The sequence below is a fragment of the Ovis aries genome, chromosome 18, assembly GCF_016772045.2.
Source record: "Ovis aries strain OAR_USU_Benz2616 breed Rambouillet chromosome 18, ARS-UI_Ramb_v3.0, whole genome shotgun sequence".
Taxonomy (NCBI): Eukaryota; Metazoa; Chordata; class Mammalia; order Artiodactyla; family Bovidae; genus Ovis; species Ovis aries.
The window spans coordinates 18,482,118-18,504,597 of NC_056071.1; the positions used below are offsets into that span (position 1 = coordinate 18,482,118).

Below are 22,480 nucleotides of genomic sequence, written 5' to 3' on the forward strand. Positions count from 1 at the left end.
TGAATTGTGGTGCTGGAGAAGACACTTGACAGTCCCTTGGACAGAAAGGAGATCAAACCAGTCAATCCTAAAGGAAATCAACCCTGAATATTCGTTGGAAGGACTGATGCTGAAGCTGAAGCTCCAAGACTTCGGCTACCTGATGGGAAGAGCCGACTCACTGGAAAAGACCCTCATGCTGGGAAAGACTGATGGCAGGAGGAGAAGGGAATGACAGAGGATGAGATTGGATGGTATCACTGACACAATGGACATGAGTTTGAGCAAACTCTGGGAGGTGGTAAAGGACCATCTGGTAAAGGATGGTAAAGGACTATCGTGCTGCAGTCCATGGGGTCACAAAGAGTTGGACATGACTGAGTGACTGAGCAACAACAATTGCTTCTGTCTTATGTTTTGGTTTTTTGGTCTCAAGACATGTGGGATCTTAACTCCCTGGCTCACATCCCCTGCAATGGAAGACAAAGTCTTAACCCCTGGACTGCCAGGAAAGTCCCCACTTCTATGTGTAGAACACAATGTGTCTGTTTCTTTACTCTACTTCAGCAGGTTGGGCTACTGCTTAACCTGGGAGGACTCTGCTGGTTCCCACTTAATTCAGTGCAAAGTCTGAAATTCTCCAGTCCTGGGGCTCTGGATGGACTGATGTCTCAATAGACATTAGCCCAGAGAAGGCTGTGCAAGGGCTCTGATGACTAAGAGTCATTCATCTTCCCAAATGACTAGGAAGGATCATCATACCTAATTCCAACTGAGCTACACTCCGGGAGAGAAAGCACATTCCAGTGAGGCAATGGACATGATGGTCCTCTCACCACCACCACCACCCCCGCCCCAAGTGTATGCTGGCCGTTGCCAAATCCAGACAACTGCCAGGGCTCGCTTCGATACTAGTGAGTGTTGGCCTGACCACCCATGCTTAATGCCTCAGAAATATCCACCCAGAATGAGGGGGAACCATTGAAAGAGGAGAGACTAAGCTACTGCTGTCTTGAGGTCAGAGGGCTGGGTGTGGGAGAGACCTTAGTGATGAGGTAGCCCCACAAGTTGGCTCAATTTGAGTCATGACAATGGGGATCAGAGGGCAGTGACCACGCAGGCCACACAGCCAGTCAGTATCCGAGGCCAGAGGAGGACTCCACCTCCTTAAACTGGTCTGATACTCTTCCATCAGCCCTGACACACCTCTGCATCCCTGGGTCTGAATTTGTCTTTCTGTCAAATGAGAGCAGGGCTGTATCTTTGCCCTGTGCTTCATACAGAGGTTGAAGAAAAATAACTCCATTAAGTACTTTGGTGTTGTTGTTATTCAGTTGCTAAGTCATATCCAATGCTTTGCGACCCCATGGACTGCAGCACACCAGGCTTCTCGGTCCTTTACCATCTCCCAGAGTTTGCTTAAATTCATGTTCATTGAGTCGGTGATGCTATCCAATCATCTCATCTTCTGCCATCCGCTTCTCCTCCTGCCCTCAATCTTTCCCAGCATCAGGGTCTTTTCTAGTGAGTCGGCTCTTTGCATCAGGTGGCCAAAGTACTGGAGCTTCAGCTTTAGCATCAGTCCTTCCAACAAATATTCAGGGTTGATTTCCTTTAGGATTGACTGGTTTGATCTCCTTGCTGTCCAAGGGACTCTCAAGAGTCTTCTCTAGCCTCACAGTTTGAAAGCATTCATTCTTCAGTGCTCAGCCTTCTTTATGGCCCAACTCTCACATCCGTACATGACTACCAAGAAGTACTTAAAGTTCATCCAAAGAAAGCGACCTCATGAGTGGAAATACACAGAGAGAGACAGAGAGAGAGGCTCTGCCTTCCTCCCACCTGGGAGAGCCCTAAAAGCAGGCCAGGGGCCACCATCTGCACACTGACCACCTGGCTGTAACTGCACCAAGGGCTTTGCACAGGGAACCCCAGGTAATGCTCTCAAAATGCAATCAAGTCGGCACTATTCATTCACATCACAAACAAGGAGGACTGAGGTTAGAGAGTCTAAGTGACTCACCCAAGACACAGAGCAAGTGTCAAATCTGGGATTCCAGGTTCAATCTTTTTTTTTTTTTTTTTTTTAATGTGAACCATCTTTTTAAAGTCTTGAATTTGTTACAATATTGTTTCTGTTTTATGTTTTGGTTTTTAGGCCATGAGGCATATGGGATCTTAGCTCCTTGACCAGGGATCGAACCCACACCCCCCACACTGGAAGGCGAAGTCTTAACCACTGGACCACTAGTGAAGTCCCCAGGTTCAGTCTCAGCCCAAAACTTGTGCTCCTAGCCACCGTTTGCCACAGCCCCCATCTCAACCCTCAGCCTTTGTTGGGGTGTGTACATGCATATGATAAAGGGTGCTTCTGTTAAGATGACAGATTCTAAATATTTCATTTGAGTGCATCCCAGCTTCCACATCAGCTTAAGCTCACAGATAAACCATGTCCTTCAGGGCCTTTGAAATGCCCCCATGGTGGGCTTCCCTGGTGGGTCCGACAGTAAAGAATCTGCCTGCAATGCAGGAGACCCAGGTTCCATCCCTGGGTCAGGATGCTCCCCTAGAGAATGGAATGGCTCCCTACTCCAGTATTCTTGCCTGGAAAATTCCCTGGACAGGGGAGCCTGGCGGACTAGAGTCCATGGGGTCGCAAAGAGCTGGACACAACTCAGTGACTAACACTCACTCGGGGGACCCGTGGCTGAGGACTGGTGCCACTGCTCACAGAAGGTCAGCTTGGCTTCTGCCAAGCCTGTCATACCTGATGCTTCCTGGACAACGCCAGGCTGGAAACACGCACAGAGGGAACCGAGGGGAGCTGAGAAGGCCTGGCCTGTGTTTTTCTTACTCTCATTCATATAAATGCAGCCTTTGCCCCTCTGTCATTGTCGCCCCAGGGAAAATGGATTAAATTCTGAATGAACCAGATGAAATGGTGTAATATACAAGCATCATGAAAAGAGCAAAGCAAGAAAGAAAAACAACCTTTACAGAATAATGGAAAGGCTAAAGACATGGGCCTATAGGATAACATGGAAAGATGTTTAAGATGCATTGTTAAGTGAAAAAAAATAGGTCAAAACAACTGTATGGATTGCCCAAGTCTATTTTCATTTAAAGTGTTCATTGCTGGGTCGTGTCTGACTCTTTGTGACCCCATGAACTGTAGCCTGCCAGGCTACTCTGTCCTTGAAATTCTCCAGGCAAGAATACTGGAGTGCCATTTCCTTCTCCAGGCTATCTTCCCAACCCAGGGATCAAACCCAGGTCTCCTGTATTGCAGGCAGATTCTTTACCACCTGAGCCACCAGGGAACTGAATTTTCATTTAAACATACGTGTAAAATGTAAATGTGAATATAGATATTTAAGGTATATAGATTGGCAGTTACATAGATTCGAGTGTATCTGTGTGTGCGCCTAAGTGTGTGGACTTTACCACTGGCTCAGCAATAAAGAATCCACCTGGAATTCAGGAGAGGCAGACGCTCGAGTTTGATCCCTGGGTCAGGAAGATCCCCTGGAGGAGGAAGTGGCAGCCCAGTCCAGTATTCTTGCCTGGGAAATCCCAGGGACGGAGGAGCCTGTTTGACTCCTGTCAAACAGTCCATGGGGTAAAGACACATGACTGAGCGACTAAACTACCACCACCACCACCACCACACAGGGGCTGGCCCAAGGGGCTAACCATCATGGCAACTGGAGAAAACAACAGCACCCCACTGGCAGAAAGCAATGAGTGGGTGCCCACCCCCGATAGAAGGGCTGAGAGATCAGGTACACTCTGCTTGCTGAAGACAAAGAAGGACAAGCCTTGTCTTACTCAAGTCTGCGGTCCCCAGGGTCTAGACCTGTGACCCACAGAGAGGGCCCTCCAGCAGTCCTGCAGTGCGAGAGATGCCCCCCGGTACACTCCTGCCATTCGGAGAAGGCAAGTGAGGAAGCAAGAGCCACACCCCTACCTGCCAGGAGTTCAGAGACTACCCCAGGGCTGTGGGCACACAGCACAATAGAAAGTTCATTGCCCATGTCCCTCAACCTTTGACCTCTCATGATTCAGACCCACTGATCTTAAAGGGACAACCAATTTAGGCAACAGACGCTCCTCTCAACTCCCGTCTCCCAAGGAATTCCCATCCTCCTTACTCCACGCTCCCTTTAATCTACCCTGACCCCCCACCCCAATCCACCAGTGAATCACAGGATGTTACAATGACATGGGACCTTGGAAGTCACTGAATTCAAATCCTCCCTATTAAGGAAGAGAAAAATGAAGTTCATAAGATCACCAAAGATGATTAGAGGATAGGCAGGGCTAGAACCCAGATCGTTAAACTGTCCCATGACATCTCCCAAAGTAAAAATTGCAGGGTTCAGAAAATAGACTTGGGTATCCATTATGGAAACTAGAGCCTTGTTAAGCCAACTGTGGCTGGCAGAACACCAGGAGCAGCCTCCTCTGGCAACTGGTGAGAAATTTAGAATCTCAGACCCTGCCCTAGACCTGCTGAATCAGAGCCTGCATGTTACCAGGATCTTCTCATCCTGCCAGTAAAGCTGGAGACTCTCCGAATGAGAGAATTTGCCATCTGATCTACAGTCAGGCAGGAAAGAGTCTCTCTCTCCCTTTCTGTGTCCATCCTGCTCCGTACTTTCCCCAACCCACGAGAGAGCCTAAAAATTGATGGCAATAAAAACCCAAACAGAACTTCCCTGGCGATTCAGCGGTTGAGAATCTGCCCGCCAATGCAGAGGACATGGGTTCGATCCCCGGTCCAGGAAGATCCCACGTGCTGCAGCCACAACTGCAGAAGCCCTCGAACCCTACAGCCCATGATCGGCCTCGAGGGAAACCACCACGATGAGAAGCCAGTGCGCTGCCCCTGCTTGCCGCAACTAGAGAAAGCCCACGAGCAGCAGCAAAGGCCTGCACAGCCAAAGATGAATGGATAAATAAATAAACATTTGAAAGAAAAGCAAAACAACAACAAGGCTCCCACGTCTAGTCAGTGGAGGTTTCTGCTCTTATCCACGGGGAGCCTCTGCGGGGCACTTAGATCTCTCCATTAAGTAAACAGCACAGTCAACCATGCATGTAAGAACAGGTGGCAGAGAGCCCTAAGGAACCACAGGAGGGCCGGGTCATTAAACACTGCTGGTGAACAGGTGTGGCAGCCGGTCCCCACGCAGAGTGGGTGAGAGCCAGGGCACTCCATCACCTCTCTGAAGGAGGGAGGGAAGGAGGGGCCAAAAGGAAAGAGAGAAAGCCAGGCCCCACCCTCATCTCCTGGTCCTTCATCCTTGTTAGTTGCTCAGTCATGTCCGACTCTTTGCGGCCCCATGGACTGTAGCCCGCCAGTCTCCTTTCTCCATGGAATTCTCCAGGCAGGAATACTGGAGTAGGTTGCCACTTCCTTATCCAGGGAATCTTCCTGATCCAGGGATCGAACCCCGGTCTCGCGCACTGCAGGTGGATTCTTTCCTGTCTGAGCCACCAGGGAAGCCCTTCATCCTTAAGCCAGCTGATATACGACATGAAACAAGCCGCTCATCCTTCCCGAAGCTCATGTAAGGAACAGGTACAAGAATTTGCATCACAAGTTCACAGTGAAAAGCGAGAACATATAAAGGCCAAGCACCGTGCCTGACACAGTAGTTGAGACCCAATGAACAAGCTGGTGGTAGAGAACTCGCCTGCCAATGCAGGAGACATAAGAGACACAGGTTCGATCCCTGGGTCAGGAAGATCCCCTGGAGGAGCACACGGCACCCCACTCCAGTACTCTTGCCTGGAGAATTCTATGGATAGAGGCTTTCCCAATGGCTCAGCAGGCAAAGAATCTGCCTGCAAAGCAGGAGACACAGGAGACCTGGGTTCAATCCCTGGGTCAGGAAGATCCCCTGGAGCAGGAAATGGCAACCCACTCCCGTATACTTGCCTGGAAAATTCCATGGACAGAGGAGCCTGGCAGGCTACAGTCCATGGAGTCACAAAGAGTCGGATACAACTGAGCACACGAAACAATCAACAAAGGTCTTCCCTGCCATGTCTTCATCCCTCCATCCCTTCCACTTCCTTCTGTCCCAAAGGGCTTCTTTTTGTCGGGAAGAGGCAAGGGAAGCCCCAGGGTAGGTTCTCAGCCTTGGTTCACAGCCCACTACACTCACCTGGGCACATTTTAGAGACTACTAGAGTCTGGTCCTGTCCACTGAGATTCTGACTTAATTGGTCTGGGGAGCAGCCTGGATACCAGAATTTGTAAAAGATCCCTAAGTTAATTCTAACATAAGCCCAAGGCTGCAAACCCCAGCCACTATGGCATCTGTGGATTACTCACCACTTGTCTGAATGGAGCAAAAGTCATAATTATTCCTCCCCTCACCACATTCATTGAGTGATTACTACATGGCCAGGGACTAAGCTAATTGCTTTATATACATAATTTTATTTAATTCCCACAAAACCATCTACAGTGAGAACTGGCCTGCTCATTCATCAGTTGAGGAAAGGGAAGCCCAGGAGAGTTAAGGAGTCACGGTAAGTGCCACAGCTCCCAATCAGCAGAAGTGGGATTCAACCCCATGTCCGTCTGGTGACACTACTCCTTGCCAACTTTCAGGCATTGGAGTGGTAAAGAATCTGCCTGCCAGTGCAGGAAACGCAAGAGACATAGGTTTGATCCCTGAGTCGGGAAGATCCCCTGGAGGAGGAAAGGGGACAGAGGAGACTGGTGGGCTACAGTTCCATGGGCTCACAAAGAGTCAGACATGACTGAGTGATTGAGCACGCACACACTGTCTGACTCTAAGGTGTAAGGGGCACCAAGTGTGTGACTAGTAGGCTAGGGAGAAGTCTCAGGGATGCTGATAGAAGACGAAGCCACACTACTGATCCAATGCCATGGGGGAGAAGAAGGAGGAGGAGGGGGGAAAGGCGGCTGTGAAGGAAGAGACATCAAGGGTGAGAGAGGACCAAGCAAACACCCGGAAAGGCAGGTCCATCTAGCATCTTCTTGTCCATGGAACGCCCATGATGTGCAAAGAGAAAAGTCAGGCAGGGAAAGAGCTTTCAGCTGGAAAATGTCTCTATCTTACAGGCAATCACCAGAAAATATTCGGATCACACACCGCATCACAGCAGCCACAACACTGGGCACCGGCGGTCAGGGGAGGAAGCCTAGGCTCAGGTCTCAGGGTGCACAGCACAAGGCGGCCAGAGGACGTTCACACGTCCTGTGCCTGGGGCAGTCTGCTGTATCGGTGATGCTCTGTGAGTTAGCCCAGCGCGGTTCACCCACTGGGAGAGGAGTTGTTGCTGTTCAGTTACTCAGTCGTGTCTGACTCTTTGTGACCCCTTGGACGGCAGCACACCTGGCTTCCCTGTCCTTCACTATCTCCTGGAGTGTGCTGACTCATTGGAAAAGACCATGATGCTGGGAAAGATTAAAGGCAAAAGGAGAAGGGAGCAGCAGAGGATAAGACGGGTAGACAGCATCACCGACTCAATGGACGTGAATCTGACGAAACTCTGGGAGAGGAGAGCCTTCAGCAAACACTCTGAATAACTGCTCGAGGTGCTACAGAAGGAAGGGGCATGATGCCATGATGGCTGGTCACAGGTCACAGGAAGGGACAATTAGAGACTTTGGGAAGGTCATGTACACATTACTATATCTAAAATGGATACCAACAAGGACCTACTGTCTAGCACAGGGAACTCTGTTCAATGTTATGTGCCAGCCTGGGTGGAAGGGGTTTTGATGGAGAATGGATGCGTGCACATGCACGGCTGAGTCCCTTTGTTGTTCACTTGGAACTACCACAATATTGCTAATCGGCTGTAGCCCAATACAAAATAAAAAGTTTCAAAGTTTGGAAAAATAAATGATGAATTGTCAGTTTAAATGTCTTCACTGAATTACATCACAGGTATAAAGCATCGTGTGCTTAGCCAGCCATTTATTACTAGATATTTAAGCAATTCTTGGTTGATCCAGTTGACTGTGTAAGTCACAGTGGGACAAATGCCCACACACATCAGGATGGGTAGCTGTTTGTGACCACTACCTAATGCTAAATTCTCAGAAGTGGAGTTTCTAGGGCATTGGCTTCTTCTGACTTTAGCTTTATCAGAACTTGCCAAACCGCTTGCCAGAAAGGCAGCCTCAGTCTGCACACTCAGCAACAGCAAACGTGAGTACCCATTTTCCCATTCTTTTGTGCGGCCCCTCATTGCTGACAGTGCTTCTCCTTAAAGGCCTCCAGCCCCACACATAGCCCAATCAGGCAGGCATGTTCCCTCCTGAGAAGTAAGCCCACGCAGCGACCGAGGCTGTTCGAGCCACATCTGTACATCATGGGCAATAATAGGACTCAGATCCTGCCTGCTTCCCTTAAAGAGCAAACCATGGCGGGCGGCGGGGGGTGGGGGTGGGCCAGCACCCCTCCACTGGTCCTAGGCCAACCTGCTGAACTCAGTCAATTGGGAAGGCTTCACTTGGAAAGGTAGTTCCTGGAACCACCTGGGCACCCGCCTAGTGGTTCACATCAGGCCCTGCTGGCAGACAGACAGATGCTGGCATTCTTCTCCATCACCTGGGGACAGGTATGCATGGCTGCTACAGCACCAAGGCCCCTCTGAACTCCAGATGCCTGTCAGGCAGAGAGGCCTGGCATCTCTGGAACTGATAAGGAAACTGCTCCAGTCTCTGGCCAGCTATGTAACTCTTACTCCACAGTCAATTGGGAGCACATCCAGGGTAAGTACCCCGGAAGCAGCAGGAGTAAGGACAACATTCCAGCCACCAAGCGCAGCATCTCTGAGGCTGGCAGGTGGCCTGGGCCACCACTGACTTAACCCATAAGGCTTCTTCCAGCAAAGAACATGCCCGGATCCACATCAGTGCCTGCCAGTCCAAGCTGCTCCAATTTCCTACAACCCCTAATGGTACCTCCAAGATCCGCTGTGGGAGGAAGAGGAAACAGGGCATGGAACTTTCTAAAAGAGGAAAGGTAATGCCTACCCCAGTAGCACAAGGGACTCTGGGCTGGGAAGGCCGCCTGCCCGCTGACTGCTGACCTCCCTGGGGCTCTGTCCCACGCTTTTGCATTGGTGGACCTCATACTGAGATCAGAGGAGGCAGCATGCCTTCCAAAGTACCCTGGCGTGGAAGAAGATGGCAGTTTGGGGTAAACCAAGGGGTCCACTTCAGAAACTGCTTTGGAAAAGAGCGAGGCTTAGCTACCCAAACAGTATGTGTTAGTCGCTCAGTTGTGTCCAACTCTCTGCAACCCCATGGACTGTAGCCTGCAGGGCTCCTCTGTCCATGAAATTCTCCAGGCAAGAATGCTGGAGTGGGTTGCCATTTCCCTCTCCAGGGGATCTTCCTGGCCCAGGGATCGAACCTGGGTCTCCTGCATTGCAGGCAGATGCTTTACCGTCTGAGCTACTAGGAAAGCCCAGGGTAGAACTCAAATGCCTTAGAAGTCGTGGTTCTATTTTGTAATCTGATAGTCACTATTGTTGTTGTGGGTGCATGCTCAGTTGTGTCTGACTCTTTGTGACCCCATGGACTATAGCCTGCCAGGCTCCTCTGCCCATGGAATTTTCCAGGCAAGAAACTGGAGTAGATTGCCATTTCTTCCTCCAGGAGTCACACTGTTCCAGCTAGTACAGTAAGCCTTTAAGGCAGGCTGATTTTGGTCATGATGTGCAGGAAGAAATGAAAAGCAGAGATGTGACTGACCTAAGTCCCCAGATCACAGGCCTGGGGTTTTCACTTAAGCCCTCATTACCTGAACTGTGGGCCCTGGAGAAACATCCTTTGGAAACTTAGATCTCAGCCCTTGTCCAATCTGTTCAATTAGAATCTGCATTTTCCCAAGATCCCCAGCATCTCCCAGGATTCATGAGCCATGGTCATGAAACGTCAGTGAGCATCAACATCACCCGCACTTCATCCCAGGTCTGACCTAGCGGGTGTGAGTGAATCCCAGGCATTTGCATGTTTCCCAAGCTCCCAAGGTGATCAGATAGATCAATCTAGAGACTGCATACATGACCTGGGAGGCTATATGCAGCTGCATCTTGGCCTGGTTCTCAAACTTGGCTGCACAATTGAAATCGCCTGAGGCATTAAAAAACATGCCCATGCCCTAGTTTCACCTCCAGAATCGGATTTAATTGGTCTGAGGTGCTGCCTGGGCTGATGGAGTTAAACAATCTGACCAAGTGATTGGAATGTGCAGCAAAGATTGAGAACCATTGATTCAGAGTGACCTCAATTAAAATCTGGTTTTCTTACTCACCAGTCACACAACACAGGGCAAGTTAGCCAGTCTGAGCATCTTTCTCATCCTTACAATGGGGAGAATAGTCACATATAATAACTAAACGTTAAAAGGTATATTAGACATCTGACATTCAGTAAGTAAGGCAGGGCAGCCATACAGTAAGTGCACCAAAGAATTGATGCTTTCCAAATATGGTGCTAGAGAAGACTCTGGAGAATCCCCTGGACAGCACGGAGATCAGATCAGTCAGTCCTAAAGGAAATCAACCCTGAATACTCACTGGAAGGACTGATGCTAAAGCTGAAGCTCCAACACTTTAGCCACCTAATGCAAAGAGTCAACTCATGGGAAAAAAAAAAAACAAACAAACATCCCTGATGCTGGGAAAGAGTGAAGGCAGAGGGAGAAGAGGGCAACAGAGGATAAGATGGTTGGATGGCATCACTGATTCAGTGGACATGAGTCTGAGCAAACTCCAGCAGATGGTAAAGGACAAGGAAGCCTTTCGTGCTGCAGTCCATGGGGTCGCAAAGAGCTGGATGTGACTTGGTAACTGAACAATGAACAACATACAGTTAGTACCCATTAAATGCCCAGTGCCCTCATAATCTTCCCTTGCTATGATCAGAAGTGGAAAATCAGCTGACACCCCAAATCTCAACTTCTCTTTAAAAAGGAAGTTAGAATATCAGCTCCCCTCATCACCATACAGGAAAAGATAAAGGTGCCAGGGCTCCAGCAGGGCGCCAGCAAGCTTAGCCGGCGTCACGGGCCTGACCCTGACTCCACGCTCAGAAGAGCCCCACAGTTAGGGTGTAAGTCTCTGCCGTCACTGCCCTAAAATTCTAGTACTTTGGGAAGATTTTGTACTGGGTCCCACAAATCAGGCAGCCGGTCCTGTCAAGGAGGAAGCTGGTTTGGGGACCCGTGCGAAGATGTCAGCAAATCTGTCTCTGGCTTGTGGCAGCGGAACGAATACAGGAAGAAAGAATAAAGGGGTGAGTGCCAGAGTGACCTGACGAATCTTTCTCTAAACTAAACATACTGCAGTATCAGGGGAGGGAGAAAGAGAGGGTGTCACTAGAGCCAGGAGGGGACCGACTAGACGCTCTTCTTTCCTCAGGATGCTCCCTGCCGGGAGCGGGTGGCAGACACCCCTGGGGGCTGAGCCCCAGCCGGATGCAGGCTGCCCTTCCTACTCCTGCAACACAGCCTTCCCCCGCCCCATCTGGCTCATCCCCCTGGAGGATGCGCAGCACGAAGCGGACTGAGGAGAAGCTGGGACTGGGGATTCGCAGTGGTTCTCTTGTCTGACATTGTTTTCCTTGTGTGGCTTTTCTCCCCGAGTCCAAAATCGTGTTCCCCCATCAACGGCTGTTTTCATCTCTCTGCTTTGCTGCCTGCGGTTCCATGGGCCACTCTTTGGACATCCCTAAGCTTCTACAGAGTTCATGAGAGAACAGGCTACCTAAACCCAGGGCTCAGGCGCTGCAGCCATTGTGGAAGCTTCCATTAAACAGAGTTCACGGTCCCTCCTCTTCTGGGCAAATGCAAAGCCCCCAGGACCCGCAGGAGAAGATACAGAGATGGAAACATTGTGCTGTAAGAAGACAGGGGATTCTGCTGGGACTGTTTCTGCAGCTTGACTGTGCAGGGGTGCAAGCCATGTTGGACCAAGGACACTGTGAGAAAATCATGGCTGGCAGCCCCTTACCCTCTTAGTTCTCCATCCTAGTGCCAAGATAGAGACAGATTTCTGGATCAGAGAGGAAGTCTGTCACCAGGACTTTGGATGACTACTAAAAAACCAAAGTTTGTGAATTTTTTTAAGAGTAAAAATTAGCATGAACCTGATTTATTCCTAGTTTTAAAAATCTCTTTTGCCAACTGGTATGCTCAGCTATTTTTTTTTTTTTTTTTTTTTAGGTATCAAGCAATGGCAAGGGCCATTATTTGTCCAAAAACCTGGTTATTCCTGCAGGAGGGCAAAGGCATGTGGCTGACAGTCCTTTGTCACATGTGAAGCAGGGGACACAAAGCTGAGAACTTCTAATCTGAAGTATCAAAGGGCTGTTAACCTTGTGGGAACCTGTTGCAATGGCATGGGCTAGTAAGAACTGTGTTCTGCTGCCAAAATCGAATGAATCAGAGAGACAATGGCTTTGGCTGTAGAGCAGGCACGTTGGCCACCCTTGGCCCTGCTGTCCAGGAAGCAGGGACCTGCCAAGAACAGCCTGCAAGCAGGTAGTTACAGTAGAGAAACATTTTGTATCAGACTCAAACAAAAAACAAACAAAAAAAAAAACACACACACAGGGATTTCTCTTCGAAAAGAAGAGTCAGGCAGTGCTGGAAAACAGCTGGTTCCTGGATGCCTGAGAGAGGAACAGAGCAGGGCAGTCTTGCATGCCCAGTGGTGAGAGTAAGGCGTCTCTTGTGTCTCCTGCATAGGCCGGTGGGTTCTTTACCACCAGCACCAACCTCAGGAGCCTCGAAATCAAGGCCAGATAAGTGTATTTCCCAAGACAAAAGGAGCTACCTCATCAGCACCACCAGTGGTGGCCTCGTCCAGGGCCCAGGGCCCAGGGCCCCTTTCAGCTGTCTCAGAAGTCTCTGTCCCTAACCCACTCTTGTGTCAATTCCCTGGCTCTGTGCTCCCAGCTGTAAATGCAGGGATTCTTTCTCCCAGCTGAAAAAGAAATGCCAGTGAGAGGATCAAACCTTAGGATAGGACCCCCACCCCCACCCCCCCGCCACCAACCCTGGAAGAACCCTTCTGAGTCCAATGTCCCAAGCTTAGGAGAGAGGGCAGAAATGACTCCTCCCCAAGTCTAACCATCCCCTTTAACCAAGCAGTCACACCAGAGGGAAAACAAGGCCATTCAACGTGGGTAGCCGCCTCCAAGCTCTTTTGGCAGCAGGCAGTACCTCCAAATTCAAGACTCTGGCATGATTCTACAGTCCACTCGGAGGACAGTTACCATCTGTTTGTGGAGGGGAAAAAATGTTAATAACCCCCAGTCATAATCAAATAGGCAACCACTTTACTTTAAGTACCTATTAGCTGATGCTAAGTCACAATGGAACAATCCTGGAGTGCCCATCTACAGGCCCATCAGAGGCACCAGCACACATCCAACCATTAGAATGGACGGCAAGCAGATGAAGCACTTAAGGTTTTACCAGAAGCCCAGGCAGCTTTTCCTTCCCAGCCTCCCACCTCCTCTGCCTTGCCAGGTGGTCCCCAATGTGTCCAGAAAGAGAGAAAGGATGTCCTCTAAACTTGGGAAGCAAGACTCTTCCATCAGCTCCCACCTTTTCCCCAGGCCAGGTGTGTCCCAGCTTCAGAAAAGCAGAGTCATACTTTTGGAAGCCCCGTTGAAGTGGGATGGCATTCAAAGACAATTAGATAAAATACTGACTAAGCAAAGCTTATTTATTCATAATCCAGCTTCATCTCCCAGACCCTCCCAGACTCTCTGCGCACACCACGTACGTGGGAAAGCAGGCCAGCATTGCTCTAGCCAGCCATGTCATTTGGCAGGCCATTTCATTTCCCTGGGTCTCTTTCCTTACCTGTACAATGGGGACATTAGCCTAATAAGTCTGAGGTCTGTTTCAACTCTAATAAACGATTATTCTGGTTCTTCTGTGGGAGTAAGAGGGAACCAAGACAAAGGAAGCTCACTGCCACAGTAACTCTCATCTGGATATATATAAAGACGCTTACACGACTTCCCCAGTGGCTCAGTGGACAACCCCGATGCCTGCCAATGCAGGCATCAGTGCAGGAAACTTGGCTTCGATCCCTGGGTCAGAAGATCCCCTGGAGGAGGAAATGGCAACCCATTCCAGTATTCTTGCCTGAAAAATCCCATGGACAGAGAAGCCTGGCGAAGTTGCAAAGAGCTGGAAAGATTCAGGAACAACTGAGCATGCACACATACCTAAATACATACATACATAAGACATGGTCAGATAAGACAGACCAAAGACTGTATTCCCTTTAAAAAAAAAAAATATATATATATATATCTTAGTCTCTGCCCCCAGTTACTGACACAGGGCACCAAAGACCTTTGTTGGTCTTTTTTCAAAATGTTTATTTCTTTACTTGGCTGCATCTGGTCTTAGTTGTGGCATGTGCGATCTAGCTCCCTAACCAGAGAGCTATCAAGAAGAAATACTGGACTTGTTTCCTGAACCTGGGTCCCCTGCATTGGGAGCCACTGGACCATCAAGGCAGTCCTCCAAATGTATGCTCTTTTTACAGGTTCCAAAAACCCCACATATTTGCTTCCTGCTTCATTTAATAATGATGAGTCACCTTATATGAAAATTATAGGACCTGTTCAATTATTTAAAGACATACTTAGACAAAGCATCTTTTACCTGGTCATCATTCTAACAACCACGTGAACCAAAGATGCCAGATGCACTGTGGATCGTCATGGTGGGACAGCCAGCACCAAGCAGTCAGGTCATTCTAGGCGCCATGAAAAATGGGTGAGAACGCAGGGGAGGGGAATTCTAGGCCCAACCCAGCTTAACTAGACTGAGAAACCAGAGTAAGTCACCTCTTTTCTTGCACCTCCTATGCTTCATTTTCTCATCTGTAAATACCAATGTTGTTAAGGCTGGCTAGATCCCTGTCATGATCTTCTGATGTATAATTTTTGAATATCATACTTTATGAATAAGCATGGTATAAGTTCCAAGCCATGTCACTTTCAGGCCCAGGATGCACTGGCACAATATAATGAGATGTTAAAATAGTGAACTATTTTTAAATATTTCTGTTGTTTGCTGTATTAGTCACTAAGTCATGCTCAACTCTTTTGCAACCCCGTGGACTGCAGCCTGCCAGGCTCCTCAGTCCATAGGATTTCCCAGGCAAGAATACTGAAGCAGGTTGCCATTTCCTTCTCCAGGGGATCTTTCCAACCCCAGGGATGGAACCAACATCTCCAGTGGTTCCTGCATTGGCAGGCAGATTCTTTACTATTGAGCCACCTGGGGAGCCCATTTATTTCTGCACCTCCTGGTAAATGACCCCTGCCCTGAACCTCCCAACCACCCCATGATCCAGCAGTGATCATGAGTTAACACACGACCCAGCAGGGAGCCCCAGGGCCCTGCCCAGCAGGAGGGCTGGTGTCTGTTCTGACTGGCCAGGGCCTATACCACATCAAGCACTTCCAGATCATCCTGCTTGAAAGCACAGGGCTTCATCACAGTCCAAAGAATCCCCACCAGACACTCAGCCTCATTCTAGAATCTCTGTGATCGCAAGAGGAGAGGAACTCTCATCCTCACACCTCCACAGGAGAGAATCCAGACCTCTCCCCAGGCCAGAATTTTGATCAACAGGATGGCAGCTGATAGCAGTGAAAAGATGTCTGAGACAATGCATTTTCAGTTCATTTGTATAAGCTCTGGTCCATGCATTCATCCCCCATAAAACAGCTGCTCAGTGGAACGCCTATACACACCAACACGGCAAGAACTCTAACAAATGACAGGCAAGATGCGGAAGGGTGCTTGCAGTATAAACGTGCATACATTAAAACATACACAAAGTGATGCATCTTATAAATATACTCACATATGTATATATATATACATACATATGTAATATGTATTTCCACATCCTGTACATATCTGTGACAATTCTTAGGAGTTCTGCAGTCTTTAATTATGCTGTTTAAAACTGCTGGCATGCACATTCTCTTATCCAAATAAAATTTATTAAAAAGGTCTATAAGAGACAGAGATATACATATTGCATAGGCTAGTAAGGAGGTTTTTCCATAAGAGGTGATGGAAAAAATCCAAACGAGCTTTCTGGCAGACCCAATATTTTTGACTATTTTCTAGATATCTGTTGACAAAGGCAACTGTAATATCAAAAAAACCTATATATATATATGCATAAATACATACACACACACATATGCATATACAAATATATAAGCGGAATTATAAAATTGAACTGGTTATCACACTTGGGCACTAAGATTGTCAGAGGGTGGAGATAGTGGCTAATTTGACAGAGTATGAGGCTGGCTGGGAGAGAGCCATGAGGGTAAGTGGGATGTGCAGAGACAGCAGAGAAAGAGAGACAGAGACACAGGGAGAGAGACAAAACAAGCAGACTGATGGGTGCGCAGTGAACTCAGGCTAACGATTGCCTGGGGAAATGGGAGGGGCCATGGGACCAGGGGTGACAGTTAAAGCCATTTTAGTTTTTCATCAGTAATAAGAAAAAAAAAATTAGATGCAGTATAAAACAAAACAGTGAGTTGGTCATTCTGAGTGGCAGGAATGGAATATGAGTGTTTGTTTAACTAATCTTTGTAGTTTTTTAATATTTTTTAATTTCTCAGAAGGAATTCATTTGAACAAGTCCTTCCCATCCACACACTGTGTTCCAGGCCCTCAGATGTGGATGGTGGGAATTATTTATGAGTTTCCCAGATCATCCCCACTCTCCCTCCCACTGCCCAGACAGCTCAGATTTCCAAATGAGCCCTAACTAGCCCATTACTGATTAACAAGCTGTGGTTTGTTTTTTTTTTTTTATGAGTAAAAATAAAGTCATTCATTTCTAAGTTCAGTAACTATTTGTCATAGACTGCAAAGTTTCAGGTATACGGGTAGAGTGATCGCAGGCTTCTGTGACAAGTCACTCCTGGTCTAACAGGACAGATGACGTCTGAGCAAAATAATGACAGTGCCCTAGGATTAGGGCAGAAGAAAACTATTTTTACTAAATACTGTGCAGGACAAACTAGGGCATGATTAAGTCTTGAGAGGGCAGCCCTTCCTGGAAGGAGAATAAAAGGAGCCTGGAAAGGCTTACACACAAAGAAGAGAAGAAAATGACAACCACAGGCACCCTTGCAAACATCAGGCACACACAGATCTTAACACTCAGGGCAATCAGAAGAGGGAGGCGGGATCATTGCATCATTTTGAAGTTGGGGGAACAGAGACCGTGAGAAGTTAAGTAACTTTGCTGGGAACAAAGAGCAATTAAGTGACATTACAGATTCTAACCCAGAGTTGAAAATTCAAAGCTGAGGACAGGGTGGCTCAGACGAGAAGGAGGTTTGCCTGCTTCAGAGTTGGGGGGTTTCTGGTACCCACACTTTTGCTTTTTTTTTCTGGACTGGGATGCCTGCTGGCAATCAAAGATCAAGGGTGGATGCAGCCTGGGGCATTTGCTAGTCATCCTAAGATGAGAACTAAATACAATCAGGTGTAATAAAGACCAGAAAGATGCAGGCTTAATTCTAAACAGGGTCAGCCTTCAATACACCGTCACATCTTGCCTCTCATTTGAGCAGAACTTCTTTTGGTCACCTGAGTTTAAGGACTATTTCACTGCCAACCTCATGGACATGTTCTTGTAGCTCAGTAGGGACCGAAAAGGGCAGTTCAGCCTGAGAGAGGGGAGCAGGCGCTGGGAGAGGCTCCAAGGACAGCTGAGGGGAAGGCGCCGCCCTGGGTGCTGCCTAATCCATCCGACATGGGGACACGCTGTTCCAGAAACCGGATGACAATTAATAGGAAAAATCTGCTCTCACAGCGCTGCCAAGCTTGTCGCAGGGCCTCAGCTGGTGGCGCGCCTCTCAGTGGGGAGAGCAGGAATGCCCCCTTCTTCCCTCTGCTCGAGGCTCTGCTGTTTTCTCAGGTGAAGGGAGGAAGACAAAGGAAAGTTCCTCCCACAGTAGGAAAAGTCTGCACAAGAAATAGCACTAGGTCCTCAAAGCCAGGACTCCAAGCATGATGCTAAGATTGAAGACTCAGGGACTTCTCTGGTGGTCTACTGGCAGAGAACCCGTCTGCCAATGCAGGGGACACGGGTTCGATCCCTGCTCCGGAAAGATCCCACATGCTGTGGAGCAACTAAGCCCGCAAGCCACAACTTCTGAAACCTGAGCACCCTACAGCCTGTGCTCTCAAAAGCAGAAGCCATGAGCAGCGATAAGCGCATGCACCACAGAGAGAGTAGCTCCTGCTCAATGCAACTAGAGAAAGCCCTGTGCAGCAACAAGGGGACCCAGCACAGCCAAAAATCAATTAATTATCTTTTTAAAAGAAGATTGCAGGCTCCAACCTTACAGGCTGATGGCTCATCTTCCAAAACTGTGAAACCCTATTTGGCACGTGGGCTACTGGCAGATAAAATGTCTCCAGCCAAGGTACCTGACCATGGGCTCCTCTTGTTTAATAAGTCATCTGGCTTTGGGCCAAGCTTCTATATATGTATATATAGAAAGTTTTATAATTTGCCTGTGTGCATATTTCTCTTGGACAAAATATTTCATGTACTTCAAGAAAGCCTGGTTTGCCTTGTTGGGACTTGTTCAGCTTCACCAGAGCAGAAATGGGGGAGGCTTCTAGGAAGCCAGGCAGTCTGCCCCATTTCCTACCTTTCTGGTTCTCTACGCCATATCTCTTGCTATACATCAGTGTTCTAGCTTTATAGGACAGTCACAGACTCTTTTGAGAACATAATAGGATCTGAGGATTAGTTCCTTTCCAACCCCACACCCCCAGGCCATGAACAGACACTCAAACATTTGCATATCAATTCTTTGTTGTTCTTGAGTCACCCAGGCATATCTGACTTGCACTGAGGCCAGCCAGGCTTCTCTGTCCAAGCGATTCTTCAGGCAAGAATACTGGAGTGAGCTTCCATGTCCTTCTCCAGGGGAATCTTCCTGGCCCAGGGATCAAACCCTCATCTTTTCTGTCTCTTGCACTGGCAGGCGGGTTCTTTACCACTGAGCCACTTGAGAAGCCCACACTTAATTCAAGGGACCGCTATCCCTGTGAATCTCATTTATGCTTTCCCCTTCAGTTCCTGAGTCCCCAGTCAAGACCCCCACCACAGATACCAGCTCTGGTGCAGAAGTCATAGAAATCATCTTTCTGGATCCCATAATCTCATCAGAAAGCTCCACCCTGAATCCTAGCTCAGGAACCTGATGGCCTGTCAAACCCTTCATCAGCCCTCACCACCCATCTCCTATTAACATCAGCCATAAATGGAAACCCCAGCTGGGAATATATCTTGAAATTCAAGTTTCTGTTTAAACACTGGTACCCAGCCTCCCTTGAGCCATTTGGTCAGATCATCCTGGGACCAGGCAGATGGATGCTAATTTACCATATTAACCCCTTTTGTGCCAGTCCCCTTAACCCAAGTCTTGGTGGAGAGCCACTTCTCATGCCCGATCCCAGTGTTCATGGGGTTGAGTGCTCCTTGTCGTGGAAACCGGTCAGCAGATTTAGCAATCATGATGCTGTTGGCATCGTTTCTGGAACTCTGTGAAGAGCTATGTGCTGGAATACCCTGCATGGGCCACTTTCAATGCCAGAGGCTACCACCGACATCTAACTCTCTGAATGCCTTCTCATCACAACTCCACGGATAGGCGCAGGCAAGGGCGAAACCTGGTTACTCAGAAAGTCCCTTTGTTTCAGGAGGCAGGTAGCTAGGTATGAGCAGATAAATGGGGCAGGAGACAGGTGGCCAGAAACCACACAGCCTGTACACAGCAGGGGTCCACAGGCAGACAGAGGAAAGCAGGGACCTTCAGACTCACAGCAAACCACATATTTTGGGTGATAAGGGTTCAAGCAGCAAAGAAAGGTGAGGAAAGGCAGGAACCTCCTGAGTCTAAATGCCATCTTTCATTCATTGTGTTCTCATTACGCGCTGGGCTTCCCAGGGGGCACTATTGGTAAAGAACCCACCGGCCAATGCAGGAGACGTAAGAGATGTGCGTTTGATCCCTGGGTAGGGAAGATCCTCTGGAGGAGGGCATGGCAACCCATTCCAGAATCCCATGGACAGAGAAGCCTGCTGGGTTATAGTCCACAGAGTCACAAAGAGTCGGACACAACGAAGAGACTTAGCACGCACACACCCTCTCATTATAACAAGATTAGCCTTACAGATAGGAAGTACTCATCATGCATAAACGCCATGACACTTTTGATCTAAGCTAAACAGGGACAGAAGTTCTTCCTCCCCTCGGGAAAATGGAGCTGGGATGAAAAATCAGGCAAGTCTACCCCCAAACCCCTCCTTCCTCAGTGAATATTCTGCCCATTCATTTATATGCCCCTCATAACTGGCTTGCCGAAGAGACCCAGACAGATGAATCCCTCATCTGTCTGCCCGCTCTCCCTCTAAGAGTGTCTCCTTGCTTAAACAAATTTTCACTTTACTTTCTTAACCTCTCTGCATCATCTTGGCACCAGCCCATTGAAGCCATGTTTTCGGTCATCACAGAAAAACCAACTGATCCACAGTCTGGTCCTCACAGACACCAATACTGCCTTCAATCCATCATTACCAATAATAAAGGTGTAGACAGGAGTCACCAGCCAGGGCCACTTAAGCCCCCCACAAGAGACCCACTCAGAGAGCAGAGAGAGACCAAAACAGCATCTTTTGATCAAAAGGAGCCATGGTTCCCGATCCGACCCTCGCAAATGAACAGCCCACCTTACCTTTCATTCCAAATTTGGACCGTCGCCCATACTTGTTGATCATGATAAACAGAACCACCAACAGGACACAGGCAAAAGCTGCAAGTCCAACTGCTATGGATACCTGTTAGGAGCCAAACACAGACAAGCGAGCACTGTCACTGAAAACCCGAGGGCTGTGTAACACACGGGCTCAGATGAGAACAGCGCTCGTATAGGAGCAACCGGAGCCCTCCCAGAACTCCAGTAAACTCCAGAACTTCTCAGACTGAAGAAAGTCTTAAGAAGACATAACTTATGAGGTTCTACAAATATCAAAAAATAAATTACCCAAATCGACTAGAGAAAACCTCCGCAATTCAGTGTTCTGAGCTCTCTCGGCTAGGGCCATCCCAACAGACTCAGGAGGAAGCCCAGAGAGGCTTCTGTCTATTGTCTCATTGTGGTTTTAATTAGCAAGTACATCCTGCATCTTCACATTAACCTGCCTGGGCTAATATTCTTATCCATGAGATTCTAAAAAGACCTCTTTCCTTTCCTCCCCAGAGAAATCTCAGGCCCTGAGATGGGGGTAGGGGCACCTCCCACCCAAGAAGACAACCCGGGCAACTCTGACTTTTGTAAAAGTTTGTACAATTAGCAGCCCCTTCAAATCAGGCCCAGCTGGCTGCTAATGCAGTGGGAATTCTCAAACTCTTCTCTTCCAAGCCCGGGGGCTTAAAGCAGATCCTCAAAGACTTCCTCAAACAATGAATTTTTCTCATCAAGTTTCAACCACCTGAGAGGAGGTCATTCATCACGGCTTCTTTATGCCACAGTTCCAAACAAGGCGGTGCTTGGAAAAGTTGACGACTTAAAATAGAAGGCGGAAAACCACTGCATCAGTAAACACCTTTCTCTTGACCAAGAAGTGACTCACCCCAAAAGTGTCTTCCTCTGGTTTGTGGGTCACAGTGATAGGAGGGGTGGGGCTCACTTCGTAGACTGAAAACAAACAGAAAACAGAAGAGTCGTTGGTTTGCTGGCCACAAGAACCTCCCCCACAGTTCTTACCCAACTCCCAAGCCTTCTCGAAAGTTCTTCCTAGAGAATACGCCTTTGAAGTCAGACTCTGTCTGACCTCTCCAGGCTTTGCAGGGGTCCCCAGAGACCAGATTCCCAAAGGCTCCCTGGCAGGTGTTGACAGCTCAAGGGCAGACTGCATAGACATAAAGAGCCTTCACTCTCATCCCCCGATTCACACCCCAGAGTAAAGAACCTAACCCTAACCTGGGCAACACGGGCTATGAGCTATTAGATAGATAAGAGGAAGGGAGATGGTTTGGGATCACAGCCAGGGTCTGGATTCAGCCCATTTTGTCAGTGAAGGCAGCTTTGTTTGGCTACACACAGCTCCTCTCTGCATCCCTTATCCTGTCCCTTCTTTCTATGCCCATCCTGTTCCCTCTTCACTCCTCAGTGAGATCCAGGAGGCCTGTGGCCCCACAAACTACCCACTATCCATTGCCCTGAGGCAGATTTCAGAGCACAGTGGCAGCTTCAGTTAAGCAACAAGGTTATCTGACTAGGAAACACCAGGTCTTCCCAGCAAGGCCTGGGGGAGCAGCCAAGCCTCCCTCAGAACTCCATCTGTAATCACCAACTTATCCAGACACCCCCGGTTCAAATTTCTCCGGAGGGATATTCTGTGAGAT

The 22,480-nt window shown here is 48.5% G+C and overlaps 1 protein-coding gene across 4 annotated transcripts in view; it reads right to left on the reverse strand.

Moving 5' to 3' along the window:
- Nucleotides 1-22,480, reverse strand: part of NTRK3 (neurotrophic receptor tyrosine kinase 3) — a 431,855-nt gene that overhangs the window by 261,861 nt on the left and 147,514 nt on the right. For all 4 annotated transcript variants that reach the window (XM_060401597.1, XM_042235650.2, XM_060401599.1 and 1 more), the window contains exons 10-11: nt 21,706-21,770; nt 20,808-20,910 (exon numbers count right to left, since the gene is read on the reverse strand). In XM_060401597.1, the coding sequence (XP_060257580.1) occupies nt 20,808-20,910; nt 21,706-21,770 (168 nt within the window). The remainder of the gene's footprint in view (nt 1-20,807; nt 20,911-21,705; nt 21,771-22,480) is intronic.